The 19,650-nt window shown below is 38.9% G+C and overlaps 2 protein-coding genes and 1 long non-coding RNA gene across 5 annotated transcripts in view; 1 reads left to right on the top strand and 2 right to left on the bottom strand.

Moving 5' to 3' along the window:
• LOC127511076 (myelin regulatory factor-like protein) overlaps positions 1 to 13,082 on the bottom strand; it is a 33,017-nt gene extending 19,935 nt beyond the window's left edge. Inside the window, exons 1-9 of one of the 2 annotated variants that reach the window (XM_051891488.1) lie at positions 12,853 to 13,082; positions 12,121 to 12,234; positions 5,536 to 5,623; positions 4,996 to 5,439; positions 4,806 to 4,909; positions 1,989 to 2,136; positions 896 to 1,091; positions 733 to 809; positions 523 to 633 (exon numbers count right to left, since the gene is read on the bottom strand). In XM_051891488.1, coding sequence (XP_051747448.1) covers positions 523 to 633; positions 733 to 809; positions 896 to 1,091; positions 1,989 to 2,136; positions 4,806 to 4,909; positions 4,996 to 5,439; positions 5,536 to 5,623; positions 12,121 to 12,166 — 1,214 coding nt within the window. In that variant the 5' untranslated portion in view covers positions 12,167 to 12,234; positions 12,853 to 13,082. Of the gene's footprint in view, positions 1 to 522; positions 634 to 732; positions 810 to 895; positions 1,092 to 1,988; positions 2,137 to 4,326; positions 4,785 to 4,805; positions 4,910 to 4,995; positions 5,440 to 5,535; positions 5,624 to 12,120; positions 12,235 to 12,852 lie in introns of those variants that run through there. The other variant, XM_051891489.1, reaches the window with a different exon arrangement.
• The window catches only part of LOC127511301 (uncharacterized), a 449,991-nt gene that overhangs the window by 189,858 nt on the left and 240,483 nt on the right, over positions 1 to 19,650 (top strand). The window lies entirely within an intron of this gene.
• Positions 1 to 19,650, bottom strand: part of LOC127511092 (gastrula zinc finger protein XlCGF57.1-like) — a 159,720-nt gene that overhangs the window by 41,000 nt on the left and 99,070 nt on the right. The window lies entirely within an intron of this gene.

Raw genomic sequence — 19,650 nt, 5'->3', positions numbered from 1 at the left:
TCTTGAGGCGTGGTGACCGTAGTATAAGCTGAGTAATTTACTCCGCTTCACATTGTGGCCGCATTACCACCTCGGGTGTGCATTATTTTCTAAGAATTCAACAGCCCATCATCAATTATTCATTACATAAAAACCTAAATTGAATTTCTTCATCATTAAATGATGTCTATGCAGAAGACTTGGAATAAAGCACTTGAAATCATATGGATTACTTTATGATGTCTTTATCAACTTTTGTAAGCTTGATTTTCTCTCAGAATCACTACAGATAACCAAACACATGACCAGAAATCATGAAATATTAAGGATTGGCCTGCATAAGTGAATGTGGCAAATCTAATAAAACTGTACACAAAAGAGTTACTTTGGTTAATCCAGATTTCCATGGATCATTGTAGGTAACCTGTTGTTTCTAACTGGTAAAATGGTAAACTGTCCAAATGTTAGACCTTCAAAAAAACTTTATTGAGCAAATTTGACCAAAGTTGCATTCAGAGATGACAGAGATTGTTTGTAACCAACCTCTGATCAGGATTGGGTTTGCCCTTTTTCCTCATGTTATTCGCCGTAGTTTCACTAAAGTGTAAGCGTCCTAATGTCACCTTGGTGATTTTGTCTCCTGGCAAATTTACTCTAAAAGAAATGGGAAAAAAACAAAAACCAGGATAAATTACACATTATAAATAGTTTTAGTTTTTCCACATGCATAGTTTTAAGTATCCTGATACTCACCTGACTGGCAGAAAAGGCTTCTTGCTGCGATCCGACTGAGACTGCTCGATGGTGATGAAATGATTCTGTGCTTCAAGCTACAAAAAGGGTTCAAGCGTCAAACAAACCATCTGCATTCAGATCATAAATGTTTCCATAAGGTTTTCGGCCATGTTGTCACTACCTTGATCCCAAACACCTTCACATGGAAGCTCTCAACGGGCATGAGACCTGCTGGGGTTCTGACAAATCTGGGATCTCCAACCATCCCTATGTGAACAGTCACCTGGAAGTGGTTCTTCTTCTGACACACAAAGGCTTCATCAGCTGTGGAGTAGCTGAAGCCCTTATCAGTGTCTACATGGTAACCTGGAGGTGGTCTACACAAAAAAAAGGGATACAAGATGTCTATGAATGATCAAGTAGGGGCAAGTGTGCAGTTTTTTGTGAATATCAGCACGACTGCAAATGTGATATTGATTTTATAAAATGAACAAGAAGTTAATGTTGTGATTTACATTTTAGGTACAATATTGTAAATATTGTCTGCTTTTGTCAACGAAAAATAGTTGTAAACAAAGCCACAGTGGAACTGTTGTGCGTGTCTGAGTAACACACAGTGGTGTTTCGTTCCTGGATTAATCATGAACCAATCAATGATTCAGTAATCCTTTCATAAGGACAGTCACTTGCTTCTTTCCTGAACTCAGTCACAACCTACTAGCAGTTTAAATTTAATATTTAAAGTATCATTTGATTTAAAAAATATATATATTTCAATATTCTAAATAATATTTTTTTAATCAATCTCAGCATTATTTATGCAATTGTAACTGCAGTGTAAATACTTCTAAATGTTGCTTTAGCTGCAGCTTCTCTGCCAATTCTGCAGTGCAAAATGGATTTTGATTGGTAACAGCATATAAAATTGCACTTATAAAGGCAAAATTGCCCATTTAATGTGGCAAATATGTCCCCTTAATAAAAAAGTTAACTAACCACTGCACAAAATTCATTTAAAAGCAACGATTTTATTATTTAGATGAGTGCAGGTTACAGCGGCTCTGTTCACAGTAAATGTGGCTCCACACGAACTTAGATCGAACTTACATCGTGATTTCTAAAAAAGTTTAAACCCTCACTCTGAGTTTTCATGTTTAGATGTCCACATATTCTTATTCAAGAAATTACATTGGTTGTAGCATTTCTATTGAAGAAGAAAAAAGATCAGATTACTTTATTAATCGCCAGGCTAGGAAGTCTTGGTAGCTACTCACAGCGTTTCAGATCTGCTGTTGTGGAGCGAGCACCACTGACTGGGCTGATACTGGTCCCATGTGAGCAGCTGGTGCGCACTGCTTGCTGGACTTCCACCAGTGGCATCACTGTCATAAGACTGTGCTTCATATGATCCACTCTCTGGACCTGAAGACAACACAGACATTAAGCAAAGATATTCACAAAATATGTATAGGCTGGAATATACTACATGACTTAATTGCAGTCTGGACAAGTCGTCGCTAACTGCCAAGAGTCAGAAACAATGTGCAATTTTGGCACAGTCTGAGTTGACAGATTTTCACAGTCCATCCAGGTGAAGGATATAAAACATGTTTAATATTTAGAGATAGAGTCATTCTATAATCCAGGGTACATTTCAAAAGTGTAAAAACAATATGTTTTCTCAGTAAAACAACTATTGGTTTCAGTTTACAGTGATTCCTTTAAAAAAACTTATAAGAATGTTATGTTTTGCAGATATTTGTGTAAATTCACAGCATGGTCATTAAGGACAAGAACATTTTTATCATACATCTATAGGGGTTGGACAATGAAACTGAAACACCAGGTTTTAGACCACAATAAATTATTAGTATGGTGTGATAGGGCCTCCTTTTGCAGCTAATACAGCATCATTTCATCAGATAGAAGTCCTTCACAATGGCCAGAGGGATTTTGAGCCATTTCTCTTCCAGAACAGTGGCCAGGTCACTATGTGATGCTAGTGGAGGAAAACGTTTTCCAACTTGCACCTCCAAAATACCAAGAAATGGCTAAAAAATATTTAGATCTGGTCAATGTGCAGGCCATGGGAGATGTTTAACAACTTTCATGTTCATCAAACCATTCTGTCACAAGTCTTGCGGTGTGTTTTGGGGCATTATCATCCTGATACATGGCACTTCCTTTAGGGTACAATGTTTGAACCATTAGGTGCACATGGTCCTCCAGAATGGTTTGGTAGTCCTTGGCAGTGACGCACCCATCAAGCAAATAGGGAATGCCATGATATTGCAGCCCGAACCATCACTCATCCACCCCTGTTCTTTACTCTGGGCACACAACAGTCTGGGTGTTAAGCCTCTTTGGGGCTTCTCCACACCGTAACTCGCACAGATGTGGGAAAGACAGTGAAGGTGGACTCATCAGAGAACAATACATGTTTCACATTGTCCACAGCCCAAGATTTGCACTGTTGGCACCACGAGTGACCAAAAATTTTGGCTATAGCAGCCTGAAAGTGAATATTGACCCTGTGGAGCTTCTGACGAACAGTTTTGATGGAAACCGGAGTGTCAAGGTGCAGTGAGTTGGGTAACTGTGGTTTTATGTTTTTTTGGATACAATCCAGGTTCATGCCTGGGCATCACTTTCAGACAGCTTCCTCTTGTGTCAACAGTTACTCCTGTTAGATGTGTTTTTTCCTACATGGTGGTAAGCCGACATTACCCAGGATACCATAGCACTCGATACACCACAAAGACTGGCCTGGTCACAGATGAGCCAGCAGGATTTGCACCAACAATTTGTCCTTTTTTGAACTCTGATATGTCTCCCATTATGTTGTGTGGATTGCGATATTTAATGTACAATGCTATTGCTCTGCTAATTTAACCTTCACACCTTCATATTCTTTCTGATGGAATGTAAAATCAGTGAAGATTGGCCACTAGGCCATGCATATATTAGCGTGAAACCTCGAACACTATATTGGCCAGTTTTACTTTAAAGATCATTTTGATAATTTTAAGAATGTCATGCAAAACTCCAGTCCATGTGGATTTAAACTATACCCTGAAGTAACTATACCCTGAAGTAAGTATCAAAGTATAGATATTTAAAATGTAAAAGATCAGTCAAAACATAGTTGACAATGACAGTAACATAGCTGACGCAAGTAACATAGTTGACAGGTAACAAAGTAGACAATTTCACCATTTTGCCTCATAATTTCAATGGCAGACGTGTCTGGCCAACCAAATGTTATTTTCTTGATCAGGTTAACCTCACATTTTAATATTTATTTAAAATAAAATCATAAAAATATTGCAAACCGTAATGATGTACCCAACATAGTTGATGGGCAATTAATATGCCCTCTCTTCAAAACTTTTCACACAGCACGTGAGTTAAGTTCTCTTTTGCTTCTACTTGCGCTTGAATATTTTAATTGCGAAGGCTTAAACTCTTGTGATGTCTGTCCCGAGCGTCGTTCACGTTTGTTTACGTTCATGTTCTCAAAAACATTACATTGTTAGAATTCATAAAAATATTACAGGCCAACTGGTGACTGACACCCATTACATATACTCACCAATGTTGATTTTTACTTACATTTGGAGCTTGGCGAGTGTACATTGTAGGCCCTGGGCCTATACATTCTCTCCACTTGCGGTGCGTCAGTACCGGTTGTCAGAAAAGTGAGTGAGAACACACACAAACACAGTTTTATCAAATCATACGTCATCAACAGCGGTTCCCCTCCGCATTTTAGTACGACCGTGTTCATATCAGCATCAAACTTTTACTATTTTATTTTGACTTTGCGGTTGTACATCTTATTTTGGAAAACAGTATTCACATCATCCAAACAAACTGAACTGTGATGTTAAACGAACCCAGGTGCAGACCAAAGTGGTAGAGTGAAAGCACCCTCATGAAAGCACCCTTCTGTGCATTTTACAGCTTTTTAAATTGGATCTGACCAATATATTGCAAGATGAAATGCTACAAAGGAACATTTATAGACTGGAAAATAGACCATGGTCACCTCAGACAGGAGTTAAATATTCTGCATAAGATGTAATACTCACAGAATGATGGTTTGGCCCAAACCGTGTCAGTGCACATGCGTTGCTCTGTGTGCCCATCAAAAGAGTTTGACCTTCTTCTTTTCTTATTTTTGTGTAAGAAATTTCTGTTAAAGCAAGCACTGCAGACTGTGAATATACTGAATAAACTTAATAAGGAAGCAGAACAGCACATGCGGCACATGTATCTTACCCTATATGTTGGTCGTGTTTTGGGGGCATATAAGGGTACACAGTCTCTGGGTGGATAGCATGGGGCACACATGAGGAGGCTGCAGCAGTATTAGTTGGCATATGTCCCGCTGAAAGACCCATCGGTGAGCACTGAGTATACTGCGGGATACCATGGATGGGTGCATTATGGGACGTGGTTGCCTGTATGTAACTCTCAGCTGTGTTGAGACAGTACTGAGGTACCGAAGCAGGTGAAACAGCTTTGATGTGGTTCCCAAGGGTTCTGCCAACATCATACATAAGTCCTGCACCACCACAGTGCTCTGGTTTTCTGTCTTTAAAGGAACAAGATGGAGGGAAGGAGTCTTCTGATTGGCTATACATGTCCTGGCTGCTTTGTTCTTGTATTTGTGGTGGAGAACTACGTTCTGATCCTGAATCTGGTGGAGACTCGGGTAACATGCTAAGAAATGAGAAAAACGTGTACTCAAATGGCCATTTAGAAGAGATTATGTGGACTTTACTTGAAAATTAATTCGAATATCTGAAAAAAACTCACAAAGTGGGATCTGTCTCATTGCTCAAATACTGTTCCAGAATACTGGTGTCTACCGCAGCACTCTCCAACACACCACTCACATCTTGGCCTGAAAAAAAAAAAAAAAAAAAAAAGATGTTAAAATCTTTTCTACTGTTGAAAATTCACCTCATGTAATAAATTTGATAAATGAGGTGCTATAGCAGCTCAGAACTGGATTTCAAGCTGCATTGAGCTCTGGGGTTATGCTACCAGTCTGCTGTTGGATTTACATACTTTCTTTATGCCAATGCACTTTTGTTCATCTTTAAAATATAAAGAGATGGCAAACGTAATCCATCTTAATCCAGTGGTTTAATACAAGTCTTCTGAAGAGACACAATTGCTTTAATTAAATGATGAACAGATTGAACTTTTATTCAGTAATTTTATTCATTGGTTCTCTCGAGTCATGCAAGCACATTTGAGCTTTAGTTGGCCACACTTTATTTTAGGTGTCCTTTACTACTATGTACTTACATCAAAAAAATAAGTACAATGTACTTATTGTGTTCATATTGTATTGCAAACACTTGTACTGCTATTGAGGTGGGATATGGGTAAGGTTAGGGATAGGTTTGGTGGTATGGGTAGATTTAAGGGTGGGTGAAGGTGTAAGTGAAGGGTCAATTGGTATTTTATTAAAAAAAAAAAAAAAAAAAAAAAAAAAAATATATATATATATATATATATATATATATGTGTGTGTGTGTGTGTGTGTGTGTGTATATATGTGTATATATATGTATGTATATATATATATAGTACAATTTAAAAACATGTATGTACACGATAAGTGCACTGTATCAAATTATTAATTTAAATGTTAGTACATAGTAGTTAAAGGCACCTAATATAAAGTGAGACTCTTCAGTTTACCATAAGTTAACCATAATTAATATTTGCAACTACATCAAGCAGCCTTACAGACTGTTGAATAGCTAAAATAACTGGAAATGGCTGGCACCATGGGCCGGTTGCACTGTAAAATGCACCTTGAGACTTGTGTACCTGTTGCACCATCCAGTTCTATGTCTAAGACTAAATCTTATGCCTAGTCAAAGGTAGGCGTAAAGTGAAAAGTCATGACTTGTTCGGACAGGAATAGTTTTTAGGATTCATGTCTGTGAATTAATTGTTACTGCGGACATGAACTGTAATGTTTATGCTCAATTCACAGTAGGGGTGTAACAGTAAACGGAAGTCACGGTTCGGTAAGTACCTTGGATTTGGGGTCACGGTTCAATACGAGTTTGGTACAACAGGACATATCAACAAATCCCCAATTCTAGTTTTATTTTTATTTTGAACAGACAGTAGTGCAAATTACAGTTTGTTCCACCTAGCAGCATTTAGTCCACCTGAGGTAATTGGAACAGTACAGCCTCCTTTAGTGTATTAAAAGCACTAAGCAGTAAATGCACTCTTGCATAGGTCATATTTTTTTGTAGGGCTGATAAAAAAAACAAACAAGATATTCAGTCACAATCAGCTACAAAACTGAAAAGCATTGTTTGTTATAAAAGTACAAAATAGAACAATGAAAAATAAAACGTGTGCAGAGATTCGTTTTTGCACTCCTGTAGTCTCTAGAGATTCCTGATAGCTTAAAAAAACAAAAAATTGTATAGTCTACACTGTCATTTTCTTTGCACGTGAGAGTTCATTAACATGCGGTGACAATGGTAGATGCACAAAGTTCAATATTACACTTTTTCAAGAAATCACAGAAAGATGAGCGAGGAGGAGAAAAAGAGCCTTCTTCACCTTTCCACAAGGAGACAGTGAGTAAAGCAGCACCTGAGGCTTCCCATTTCCAGGACACACATATTTCATCACTGGACTATAGTATTAAGACTTCCACGACACAAATTGCACAACGTCAAATGATTTGTCCTATTATAACATCGGAAACAACTTAAAATACTTTATGGTCATAGAGATAAGATTATGACATCATTCGAAATTTTAAAGGGTCTATTTTAATTTGTGTACACTTACAATAAAAACAAAACATTGTGCTTTTGTAAAATAAAGAAAACAAACAGAATGCCGCTTTCTGCATCATGGTTTCCTTTCCGTGACATTTGTGAAGCATGTTACAAAAATTAATCGAAACTCAGCGTATAGGCTACTAGCAAGCTCTTGCACATAGATTGTCTCTTCTTCTGCTCTTTTTCCTGTTGTGGCAGTTAGCAAACAGCATTGCATTACCGCACACCAACTTCTGGATTGGAGTGTGGATCGCCTTTGACTGACTGTATTCGTCGTCTGACTGCATGCACCAAATCGTGATGTCCGTACCATGACGGTTTGGGACGGATATATGTACCGTTACACCCCTACTATATAGCAATCGTTAAGATGGGTGTGCCTACTGCACACTGCCGACACAAGTAATTAACCTAACACAAAATATATAATTATTATTTATGTAATTATTTATGTAATATATTCAGGAAATATTAAATATGAACATATATCTGGATTTGCAGAAATCGTATACCATGCATCATCTTGCTAAGAGGGACAGTATAAATGTTATGCCCTGTTTTGTTCAGAGACTCTTATTTTGATATACATTTCATTCTATTGTTCCCATTTTCTCATTTCCTGTGTTTAGTTCCTGCTTCCTTGGTTGCCTTCATCAATGTATGATTTTGTTTTCTTTGCTCTTGTTATTTTATTGTGCTGCCATGTTCCAGAGTTGTTTAATAAATATACCATTTCAAAGTAGATACTCACCTCAACTCTCCTCCTTTGCAACCACACTGTGACAGAAGAACGAGACAAAATGTATCTAACAGGAGTACAAATCCTTGTCCTCGCTTAGTGGGAACAATTCCCTCGAGGACCACACAAATGAGTTTCTAGAACTGGCTCACATTGTGCACTACCCTAACGAGTCACTGTGTTTTCTGTTATGTGGTACTCAATGGGCAGACGAAAATGTCTGTCCGGAAGCTAGTGTCCAAAGCTCAGTCCATCTTTGGCTGATTGAACTGATTCAGTGGCTGATTGAACTATCTGCCACAGAACCAGTCCCCACCCTTACACCCTTATACTAGATTACTCGGTTCCATCCGGGGCCCTAGACCTTCCTCCTCCACTGGTCCCGTCCAGCACGGATGATTCTCTTGTTCCATCCAGTTCCCTTATCCTTCCTCCTCCACTGAATTTGTGCAGTCGCCAGGCCATAACTCCTCTTCAGCCTTCTGCTCCTCCAGCTCCCCTCAACCCTCCAGCTCCACTGACATTACCACAGTCTCCTGGCTTGCACTTCCATGGTCTTCAGAGTTTGAGCCTAAAGCTTTGCAAACCCATGACTCTGCTTTAACCCTCTGATCCTGCGGCTCCATCGTGGCTCATCGATCCCTCGATTCCACCATTGTCCATCATCCCTCTAGCTCCACTGGGCTACCTCATTCCTCCAAATGACTTCTGACTTGTGGTGCCAAATGAATCATAATCACATCGTGTTTGTTTGTTGGCCAGAGGAGAACTGGACCCCAGACTGAGCCTGGTTTCTCCCAAGGTTTTTTTTCTCTCCATCCTGTCACCTAATGAAGTTTAGGTTTCTTGCCACTGTCGCCTCTGGTTTGCTTAGTGCTGTCCCCTTAATAGTCGACTAACCATTAATCGGCGAGAAGAGGCTTAGTCGACCAAAATTTTATTAGTCGCTTAGATGCAGGGGGAAAAAAATCCACAGGAAGTGGCAAAGTCACGCAGTCTGCAGATTAACAGCTGGTCTATGTGGTAATTACAGTACATCAGACAGGACATCCAAATGTTCGCCTATCTATCATCGACCTCAAATAATGCTCAAACACGTAAGTAGTAGCAACTTTACATGGACGCTTGCTCTAACATTAACCTAGAAAAATGTGGGCTATTTAAGTGTTTGTGCAGAGTGTGAAAGCTGAATAGTAGCGTGCTTACTGCATGACAGCTAACATGGAGACGGCGGTGCGATCACTTGCACTTAAAATACTCCATCATTTTCTGGTCATACAGATAAGAGTAATGCATATTTTAAATCTGTAAAGAGTCTTTTATTTGTGAGCACTCACAATAACAACAAAACATTGTGCTTTTGTAAAATAATGAAAGCAAACAGGGTGGGCTTTCTGCTGTCTCTGTGCACCAAAAAAAAAAAAGAAAAAAAAGAGAAAAGAACCGAAACTCCACGTAAACTTGCCTCACAGACATAAAAAAAAAAATATCGATAGAAAGCGAAATGTGGCAACACTTTATTTTATTGTCATTGTTACATGTAGTTACTATATTAATAATTATATATTATGCATAATTACATGCAACTAACCCTAAACCAAATCAAAACCTACTCCTAACCCTATACTAAGTACATGTAGTTAATTAATATTACTCAGTACTTAAATGTATAATTACAGTGTAACAAAGACACCTTGAAATAAAGTGTAACCCAAAATGTCTACTTTTAAATGAACCAATTCAAATGGAAAACAAATATTCTCAGGTTATGTAATCCATATGAAACATACATATAAGTAAAGCTGCTTTTAAACAATCTGTATTATAAAAAGTGCTATATAAATAAAGGTGACATGACTTAAGAATGTACAGGGAGAGAGACTTCAGATATAAAAACACTGACTCACAAGGAAACGTTTACGCAGTGTTATGTAACATGTCCTTAGAAATGCACACGACGAGGAAGAATTCTAGAAGGCAGACTTTAATCATCAAACACTCAGGAACAAGGAAAAACGCAGGAGAAAAACCACATTATGATCAACGAGAACCGACCGAGACTGAGGGAGACTTTAAACATGAACAAATAAACCAAACACGTAACAATAAGATGGCATGGTGGCTTTAATTACGATGTAATGAGCAATTCAGTTCTTTATTATTACTAAGTGTAAGTTTGTAAACCATAACTACGTGAATGGCATCTCAACTATAAGTGGGGTAGAATGGATCACCATGGATGCACATCATCTGCACTGGGTGTAATTGAGACTTGAGACTGGTCATTTTTAAATTGGTGAAACAGAAATATTATTTGAAAAGCTGGACGCAACTAAGCCCAGCATAGGGCTTGTACCTTACTTTACATCCAGCTGGTGCAACTGGCCCCAGAAGCCTTGCACATTCCAATTAAAAACGGCTTTGATCGCTCTTATATTTTAAATAGGTTGTATAGTTCTATGGTCAAGACTCCTAACACTGACTGCAAACATCTACCTCTGTAGTCAAAATGCTGTACAGACTTTCTGGCTTAGACACTTTTGAGAAATTTCAAAAGATCCACAAACATGTCTCACTGCATGTCTCACCAATCATCGAATACCTGGACATCACAATAATGTCAAAATAGGAAAGAGACACGAAGAACCTCTCACAATACATCTGATCTGATCCAGAGACCAGCTTCCAAAGGCCACCATCTCAGATAACTGAAGTATTGACTGACACTTCAGACAAACAACCTGATTATGGACTGCGAAACAAATCTCAGACAAAAGCCATTCTTAGAGGATAAGGAGGATGAACATGAGGTGCCTCGGCAAGACAAAACAGGCTGACAATCAGACCAAACAATCTGTAGAAGATTGAGAGAGCTTCATAGCAGCCAGAAACTGATCAGCCACAATATTAAAACCACCTGCCAAATACATGTGATTATTAAACTTCCATTGCTCCACGGTCAAGTTCTGATGCTCACATGCCAATTGTAGGTGCTTTTGGAGATGGAAAGGGGACATCATTACCACTTTCTCTGATGCAGTCTATCCATCACTATTTGGCCCTTGTCACTCAGATCTTTGCCCATTTTCCTGCTTCCAACACATAAAACTTAAGAACTGACTGTTCATTGCTGCCTAATATATCCCACCCCTTTACAGGTGCCATTGTAATGATATAAACAATGTTATTCTCTTCACATGTCAGTGGTTTTAATGTTGTGGCTGATCAGTGTATAATAAAACCAACAATTTGTTCAATAATAAAATACATTTAAATTCTAAAATTCAAGAAAAGATATACTGTATAGAAAAGGCAAGGTGACAGTAAACGTTTGTGTGTGTTCACATAATGGGCCTTGATCTGTTTGCTCTTCTGACTTCATTTTATAGATCTGTGACCTTGAACTATATGGTAAACTGTACCTATGGTAAAGCCACCTACATGCTTGGAATGCCATGAAGACCATATAAAATACAACCTCCATTAAATACTAACATTCATAGTTCTTAAACTACAGTAGGTTGTTTGCATAGAATGATAAATACAAAATACTTACAAATTCCTTGTTTGTAACCAGATTTCAATAATGTAATTTTGACAGAAATAACGGCTGATAGTGACATACATTTTAAGAAGCAAACAGAGTTTCCAAATTATTCAAATATGCACTGGATTACAGTATGTGTATTTACACTATGTAAGAACATGAATTATGCATTAATATATTTGGTATTGCATTATTATTATGTTAATTTAGTTATAGTTTAACTAAAAGACAAAGAATATAAAATATGGTCCGAGGTAAATCAGGTGAATGTTTTTTAGGTGCCTTACCATTAAAAAACTGCTGCAGTGCCTCATTTTCCCCAAGAACATCCATTGGATTAGCACCAGGTCTCCTGAATTTCTTTTAGTGTGGCTTATTTCAAACCTACTACTGTAAAAGTCCTGTGTGAAACACATGGGACAGGTTGTTTCTTAGACATGGAGAGATAGCATGAACTGACCCAAATGCTAATACCTTTTCCCCAATTCAGAGAAACTGAGAAAGCATTAGATCATTGTATGATCTCACACAAAGTACATTCAGTTTATACTGATCTACGTCATAATATGACACTTTTCAATAATACTGTTGTAATCATTGAATAGTGTCATATCTAAAGTTGAAAAATTTAATGTCAACATAGAGCAAAACTGAAAATGTACGCCCTTTTAACACAGGCTCACAGTGATCATGACCTGGAATGGCGGCATACAGTTTTGCTGATATGACTGTGGGCTTCACATAAACATCTGATCTGAAACTATCTGAAACATCTGAAACTACACATAAACATCTGATCAACAGAAATGACCATTTACTGAATACTGTACTTACATTTATACTATCTTCGTAATGTAATGTAATGTGCAATTCAAAAACCATTACTCTAAAATCATCACTACTACCTGCTAATTTAATATACATGACAACAAATATGTAGTTAAACTGACCATCCCCTTGGATTGATAGCAATACATTTCAATTTTTTTTTTTTCCAGTTTAGACATAAAAGGTTCTACCTTTCCCCCCAAAATGTAGACGTCGGTTCTTTTGGTTTCGACCCATTAAAGTGAGCAGCTCAAGTGTAATCCATCAGTAACTCCATATACGCCATAGATAGATGGTCTTTAGTGAAGGCCCATATATATTCCTACATTCAAATAATAATTAATAATGTAAATAGAAAGAGAGAAAGAGGTTCTTATTCACTGAAAATGGCAGCTGTTGCGCAGTCTCGCTTGTACTTTGTTCACTGACCCTAGAGGCAAAATCCACCCACATCCGGATGTAGGAGGCCAAACACCTGTAGGAGGCCATAAAGGAAGCTTCGCTTTATGAGGTAATTGCACACAGACGTGCTGCGAGAGCTTAAGGGATTGATGGGTGTGTTTCTGTGCAAATAGATCAATGATAACCTGAACCTGTGGTTTTGACAGGAACAAATAATAGAGCAAAAATTCACTTCAACAACATGAATAATACAATGAGAGAAACAAATATATCTAGTAATTGTATATGGAACCTATTCAAGACAGAATCCTCATGGCTATATAGTTTATCATATACTCATTTGGTGTCCTATAGGTGAAATCAGACACCCTCTTCATGAGAAAAGATAATTCTAGAGTAAGAGCCTGTGACAACTCATGTTTTGTTGGGATTTCCCTGGGATGGTTGGCACCGCTCTCCCAAGTGGCTGTTCTTGGGACGAAAGGCCATGAGGGAGCTGCATATTGGAATTGATTTGGTTTGGTTTCCTTTAAACTTGTTTCTTTTTGTACATCCAATATTACTACAGCATACATCGATATTTGCCATTAAAATAACGCCTAGGAAACTACCTCAAATTAAAGGGTTAGTTCACCCAAAAATGAAAATTCTGTCATTAATTACTCACCCTCATGTCGTTCCAAACCCGTAAGACCTTCGTCCATCTTCGGAACACAAATTAAGATATTTTTGATAAAATCCGATGGCTTAGTGAGGCCTCCATTGACAGCAAGATAATTAACACTTTCAGATGCCCATATCTTTATGAATCTTTTGTTTCGAATCAGTGGTTCGGAGCGTGTATTAAACTGCCAAAGTCACATGATTTTAGTAAACAAGGCTTCGTTACGTCATAAGTGTTTCTAAATTTCAATGGTTTACCACTGGGGGGCGTGACTTTGGCAGTTTGATACATGCGCAGAACCACTGATTCGAAACAAAAGATTCGTAAAGCTTCGAAGCTTAATGAAGCAGTGTTTTGAAATCGCCCATCACTAGATATTGTTGAATAAAGTTGCTGTCAATGGAGGCCTTACTGAGCCATCGGATTTTATCAAAAATATCTTAATTTGTGTTCTAAGATGAAAGAAGGTCTTACGGGTGTGGAACGACACGAGGGTGAGTAATTAATGACAGAATTTTCATTTTTGTGTAAACTAACCCTTTAACTATAAAGATAAGAAGAAAGTCGTGTCTGAAAGCTAATTGAGCCATGCCCATGCTATGCCCCATGCCGCATTATTGGCTGCCTATATTGCCTATGCCAGGATCTGCCACTGGTTGCCATAACTGTTGTTAAGATGTTGTGTCACCAGGAGGTATTTATTCCCAGCTTATTATGTATTCAATGTATTTCAATGGTTTGGTAAATGATAAAATATCAGTATTGCCCACACACGAATTGGAGAAAATGTAACACTCAATTACAGTTCTGCCTTACAAATAAAAGTACCAGTCGCTTGTTAGTTTACACTAGAACTAGTAGATTAAGAAACATAATATGATCCCATGATGATGTTTTCGGCTTTTGAATATGTTGCTAAAATGTATTTTTGACAAACAGTTATAGAGACTTCGGAGCTGTACGTGCATGACTGGAAATAGCTGCTTGGGGGCGTTACAAATTCGGCTGCCGAGTGAAATGAATTTGGTTTGGGCTTTTTTCAAATATGTAATTAAATCTGCAAAGTGCTGCTTTTACATTTACAACAAGATTGTATAACAAGCATTACAGTGATTTTACTAGGGGTGTAAGAAAATATAGATACACGTAAATATTGCAATATTATGTTTAGTGATACTGTATTGATTCTCAAATACGCTGTATCGATATTTGTTTATTTACATCTAGATGGCAGTGTTATCTCAGAATGTAAACTGTGATGCAGAGAAGCGCAAGGGTGCATCGTTACCATTAGCATTAGCAAACCCAGCTCACAAGATGATAGAATTATACCAACCATGGTGTACAGAACTGCAGTGTGGAGTTATTTTGGCTTCTATTATAAAGAAACCACTAAGGAGATCGACAAGAGTCATGTTGTTTACAAAGCCATGCTAAAATCCAATACTTGAGAAAAATGTTGAATCTGAGAGCTGTAGTTTAAAGCAAACTTACATGATGGCACAGATATTAAACAAAAGTACCAAATAGCTGTAACTTAAAGCACTTACATGATGGGATAGGCACTAAACAAAATTACCAAATGTATTTTACCTGGTATCACTGGGCCTACAAACTCTTGGCATATGTTGTTTATGTTAAGGCTGTCCAGCCTGTCGTTGTGCACATTGCAGACTAACGGACTGTTAAGTCTGTCTTGGACCATAGTAGCCCTTAGCCACATCTTTAGTCTCTGCAATGCACTGAACTACAAGATTCTGACGAGGACCTCAACTTGGTCATATAGCCTCAGCACCTCCAGTGGCATTATCCTTAGGACCTCTGCTGCCTTTCCACTGCTGCTACAGGGGTATTTCTGGCGAAAGAGGGACAGCTGTACTGAGAGAGAACCTCTGTGCAACTCAGGGTACTCATCTATTGAATCACTTAATACCCCAGTTAGAAGGAAACTCTCTAAGTTTTGCAGAGTCTTTATCCTGGTTGAAACGGTCACCAAACTGAGCCTCTACACAATCCATTACTTTAAAGAACTCTGCCCTGTAATGATCCACTGCTTTGCCAGCAAAGTGCCTTGCATTTGCTGTCTCAATAGGGTCAACTGATTCAATGGAGTTAACCAATGCTATAGCTTTCTCATACAGTTCAAGATATCTCTTAACTCATTTCTCTTTCTCTGAAAAGAGGATCGGACACAATCTACTGCAGCCTGCATACCAGAGACAGTCTGGGTCTTCTTCTGCAGTGAAATGTTTAGGCACTCAAGCTCTCCAACAACAGCAGAAGCAAGTGTGAGGCCCAACAAAGTCTTACCTTTGCTGAAGTGCTCAAATAAACCACTGGCAGTTGAAGCTGTCCTAGATAAACTTTTTGCCATCTCCTCTAGGTTGCCAAGTACCCATTCATTCTGCCCTTGCAAAGCTATTATAGCAGAATTGCGCAGAGTCCACCTGGTTGGACATAGGGGTTTGGTGTGGTGATGGGTACATTTTCAGAGGTAACTGTTTTGAAACATTCTCTTAGATTTTCCTGACTGGCTAAAAAGGATGCCTAACTGGTGGACCCAAGAAAGGCAGTCCCGAATCATTGGGGAGGCTAAGCAGCCAGCCCGTGTGATTAGACTGACCCAGTGTGCACCACAATGCACATAGAGGGCTAATGGTTGCTACTCCCTCACTATTGCCTGTGTACCACTGTATTTTCCTGCCATGTTTGAGGCACCATCATAACTCTGCCCACGTTAAGCAGTCATGGGGAGATTGAGCCTCAATAGCACATCAGTTACCATCTTGGCAAGGCACTGGCCTGTTGTCGCTGATAAACTCTATAAGCCAATACACTCCTCATGTGGTACAAGGTCATGGTCCACATAGAGAAGACAGACACTTTCCTGTTCAACACCAGAAATATCCTGGGTGCCATCAACTATTACAGAAAATGGAACAAGGGCTGGAGACCTAATCTCACTTGCAATACCCCGGATTATAGTATAGGCCATAATGTTCAGGATTTCATTCTGTGATTTAGGGCTTGTGTATGAAATGTTGCGATCTGTTAACCATTTCAATAAAATGCGATCATCCTCTTCTGCCCTAAGTTTCAGGAGCTGATACAGATTCCCACTTTCATCAATATGGCCTCTAAAGCCTGGAACACACCAAGCCGATGGTCGGCCATCGGGCAGTTTTTGTTCGTCGGCCGACTAAGTTTTCTCAGTGTGTTCCGCACCGTCGGCTGAAGTTGGTCCTCGTTGGCTTTTTTTTTGGCCGATTCGACATGTTGAATCGGTGTCGGAGCTCTTCGGTCAGTCGGGCCATCTGATCATTCTGATTGGCTGTTCAGCTACAGCCACCTGCTGGTACGGAAAGGAATTTCTTCTTACGCAGGTGCAGAACGGACGTGCTACTTGGCCGTTGGGTGTCGAGTGTCAGTTTGGTGTGTCAGGGCAACTTTGGACCCAGACACTACCGACGTGATCCAACCCCGCTGTCCGCTTTCGTTGCCACTAGTTCGTCGGCTTGGTGTGTTCCGGGCTTTAAAGATTGTCCCCGCCTTGTCACATATTGTACAGTGCTAACAATTTTCCTCAAGCAATATTTTTCCACCTCCTGCTGTTTACCTCATGCACTGGATAAATGGGCACTGATTGGGTTTGACTGATGTGCCCTCACAGTCACATAATGTCTGTGGGCTTGGGAAGTCTGGTGTGTTTAAATGTTTCAATGGCTTTTCTCCAATTTCTAAAGCCTGTACTAATGAAAGCAGCATCAGGTCTATGACCTAAAAAGAACTGATTTGATACACCTTTGCTGCAGTAAAAACACGAGACCCCTTTAACTGATGGACTGTAATGTAGCCATGGAAAGTCTTGGTACCATTTCTCTTGAAATGCCAATGACTTGTTTGGAAGTATTTGTTTTTCCATACTCATAATAACTACCTCATCCAACCCAGTAGTACTTCTAAATAAAGACTATTTTGTTTCATAACACTTGATAAATTGGCTTATCATAGTGTAAATTGGTGAGGCAGTGGTGTGCATCTGCTGAACAGCTACACACCTCCAAAAAACATTAACAAAAGCTCAACACACTTACCTGAGACTGTACACCTGACTGGTCTCCCTGTCCCTCAGTACTTTCTGTCTTGTTTGCCTGTGACACCGTGACATTATTTCCATAAGCACCCATTCTTATAAAGATGTGTTGCCTTAATTAAGGGCAAGTTGTTTAAACTTTAAATTGTTTACAAACTTTTTGTACTTGGCGTTTTGGTGCAATGAAAAATTATCTTATGTTTGTTTTTCTTTTATCTGTCATTTTATCTGGCCAACAACACAAAGCAAAAGTTGTTTAAATATGAATTAGTTTCATAGGTTCACCACACGGTCATATTATAATTATTAAATTATCTTGCGTCCGCCACATAGTATTTTAGGTTTCCTCTGGGACAGAGGATGTCTCTTACTTACTGTAGATATTCAACTGCAGTTGAGCAAAACCCAACACAAATGTAAATATTAGCCAAATATAAGTTCACACATGTTAGTTGAAGTGGTTAGTCTACACCGAATGTGAGCAGAACAATTCGACTCACTAAAAGACAACAGAGCCCAATATAATCACTGATATTGTCTACACTTGATGCAGCGCAATGTGACATGACAAATCCCTGACAGTATATAAAGGGAGTGTTCGTTGCTCACTTTTTGTATATAATATTATCACAATAGGGTGGTGCAGGGTTGACATATTTTTGTAGGCCAACGCCATATGTTAGCATCACCCTGGTTCCCTCTACAAAAACCCAATAGGATTTTTCCATTGGCTTTTGGATTATTGCAGAAAATAAGGTCTGTGACTAACAAAAGCTTATGATTCTTAAGTTTTGTCCATTGTGATAATCTTCACAAATAAACAATTTTAATGAATTTTGAAGCATATACAATCAGCAGAAGTAAAGAGCCAAACATAGGCTATAAACAAACCACACCACGGTCGCATGACTTGAACGTCATCTCACTAAGTTTCCATCAACTCTTTCAGTCTTTGGTTAGAAAACATTGTCCCTGAAAGTGGACAGAGAAAGAGTTATAATAGTTTTAGTCTCAGCCTCTGACGTTACGCCCACACACCGTTGGCTGAAAGTCTGATATGGCACACTTAACTGGAAACACTTCAGGATTTTCGAAGTTGTCATCTGGTTGGTTAAATTCTACAGGATGTCCGAGAGACATGTGTGTCACGTTCTTTAACGGTCCGATCCTTCAAGTCCCATTCACACTAACAGGCGATAACGTTCTGTTTATTATAAATGTGCACTGCAGTTTTATTGTCTGCTGTTTTAAAGGTTTAGTTCACTTTCAAATGAAAATTACCCCAAGCTTTACTCACCCTCAAGCCATCCTAGGTGTATATGACTTTCTTCTTTCTGATGAACATAATTGAAGAAATATTAATAAATATCCCGACGCATCCAAGCTTTATAATGGCAGTGAATAGGGTTCACGAGTATGAGCTGAAGAAAAAGCTTCCATCCACATCCATCAAGCATAAACGTGTACTCCACACGGCTCCGGGGGGTTAATAAAGGCCTCCTGAAGCGAAACGTTTGTGTAAAAAATATATCGAGCTTCCGCCAGACGGCCTTCCGTCAATTACACTTTTTCCGTAAGTTGAATAGGGAAGGCGCATGACGTAGCGTAAGCTTTGTGAACTGCAAGAGGTTTACACTTTCTGCATACGTTGAATATGGAAGGTGGTCTGGCGGAAGCTCAGTATTTGACTTCATAACTTGTTTAAATATGTATATTGTTTTCACACAAACGCATTGCTTTGCTTCAGAAGACCTTTATTAACCCCCCGGAGCCATGTGGAGTACACATTTATGATGGATGGATGTGGATGGAAGCTTTTTCTTCAGCTCA

The sequence above is a fragment of the Ctenopharyngodon idella genome, chromosome 4 (genome assembly GCF_019924925.1).
Source record: "Ctenopharyngodon idella isolate HZGC_01 chromosome 4, HZGC01, whole genome shotgun sequence".
Lineage (NCBI taxonomy): Eukaryota > Metazoa > Chordata > Actinopteri > Cypriniformes > Xenocyprididae > Ctenopharyngodon > Ctenopharyngodon idella.
The sequence above is the reverse complement of the archived record's forward strand: the minus strand, read 5'-3'. Positions and strand labels throughout refer to the sequence as shown.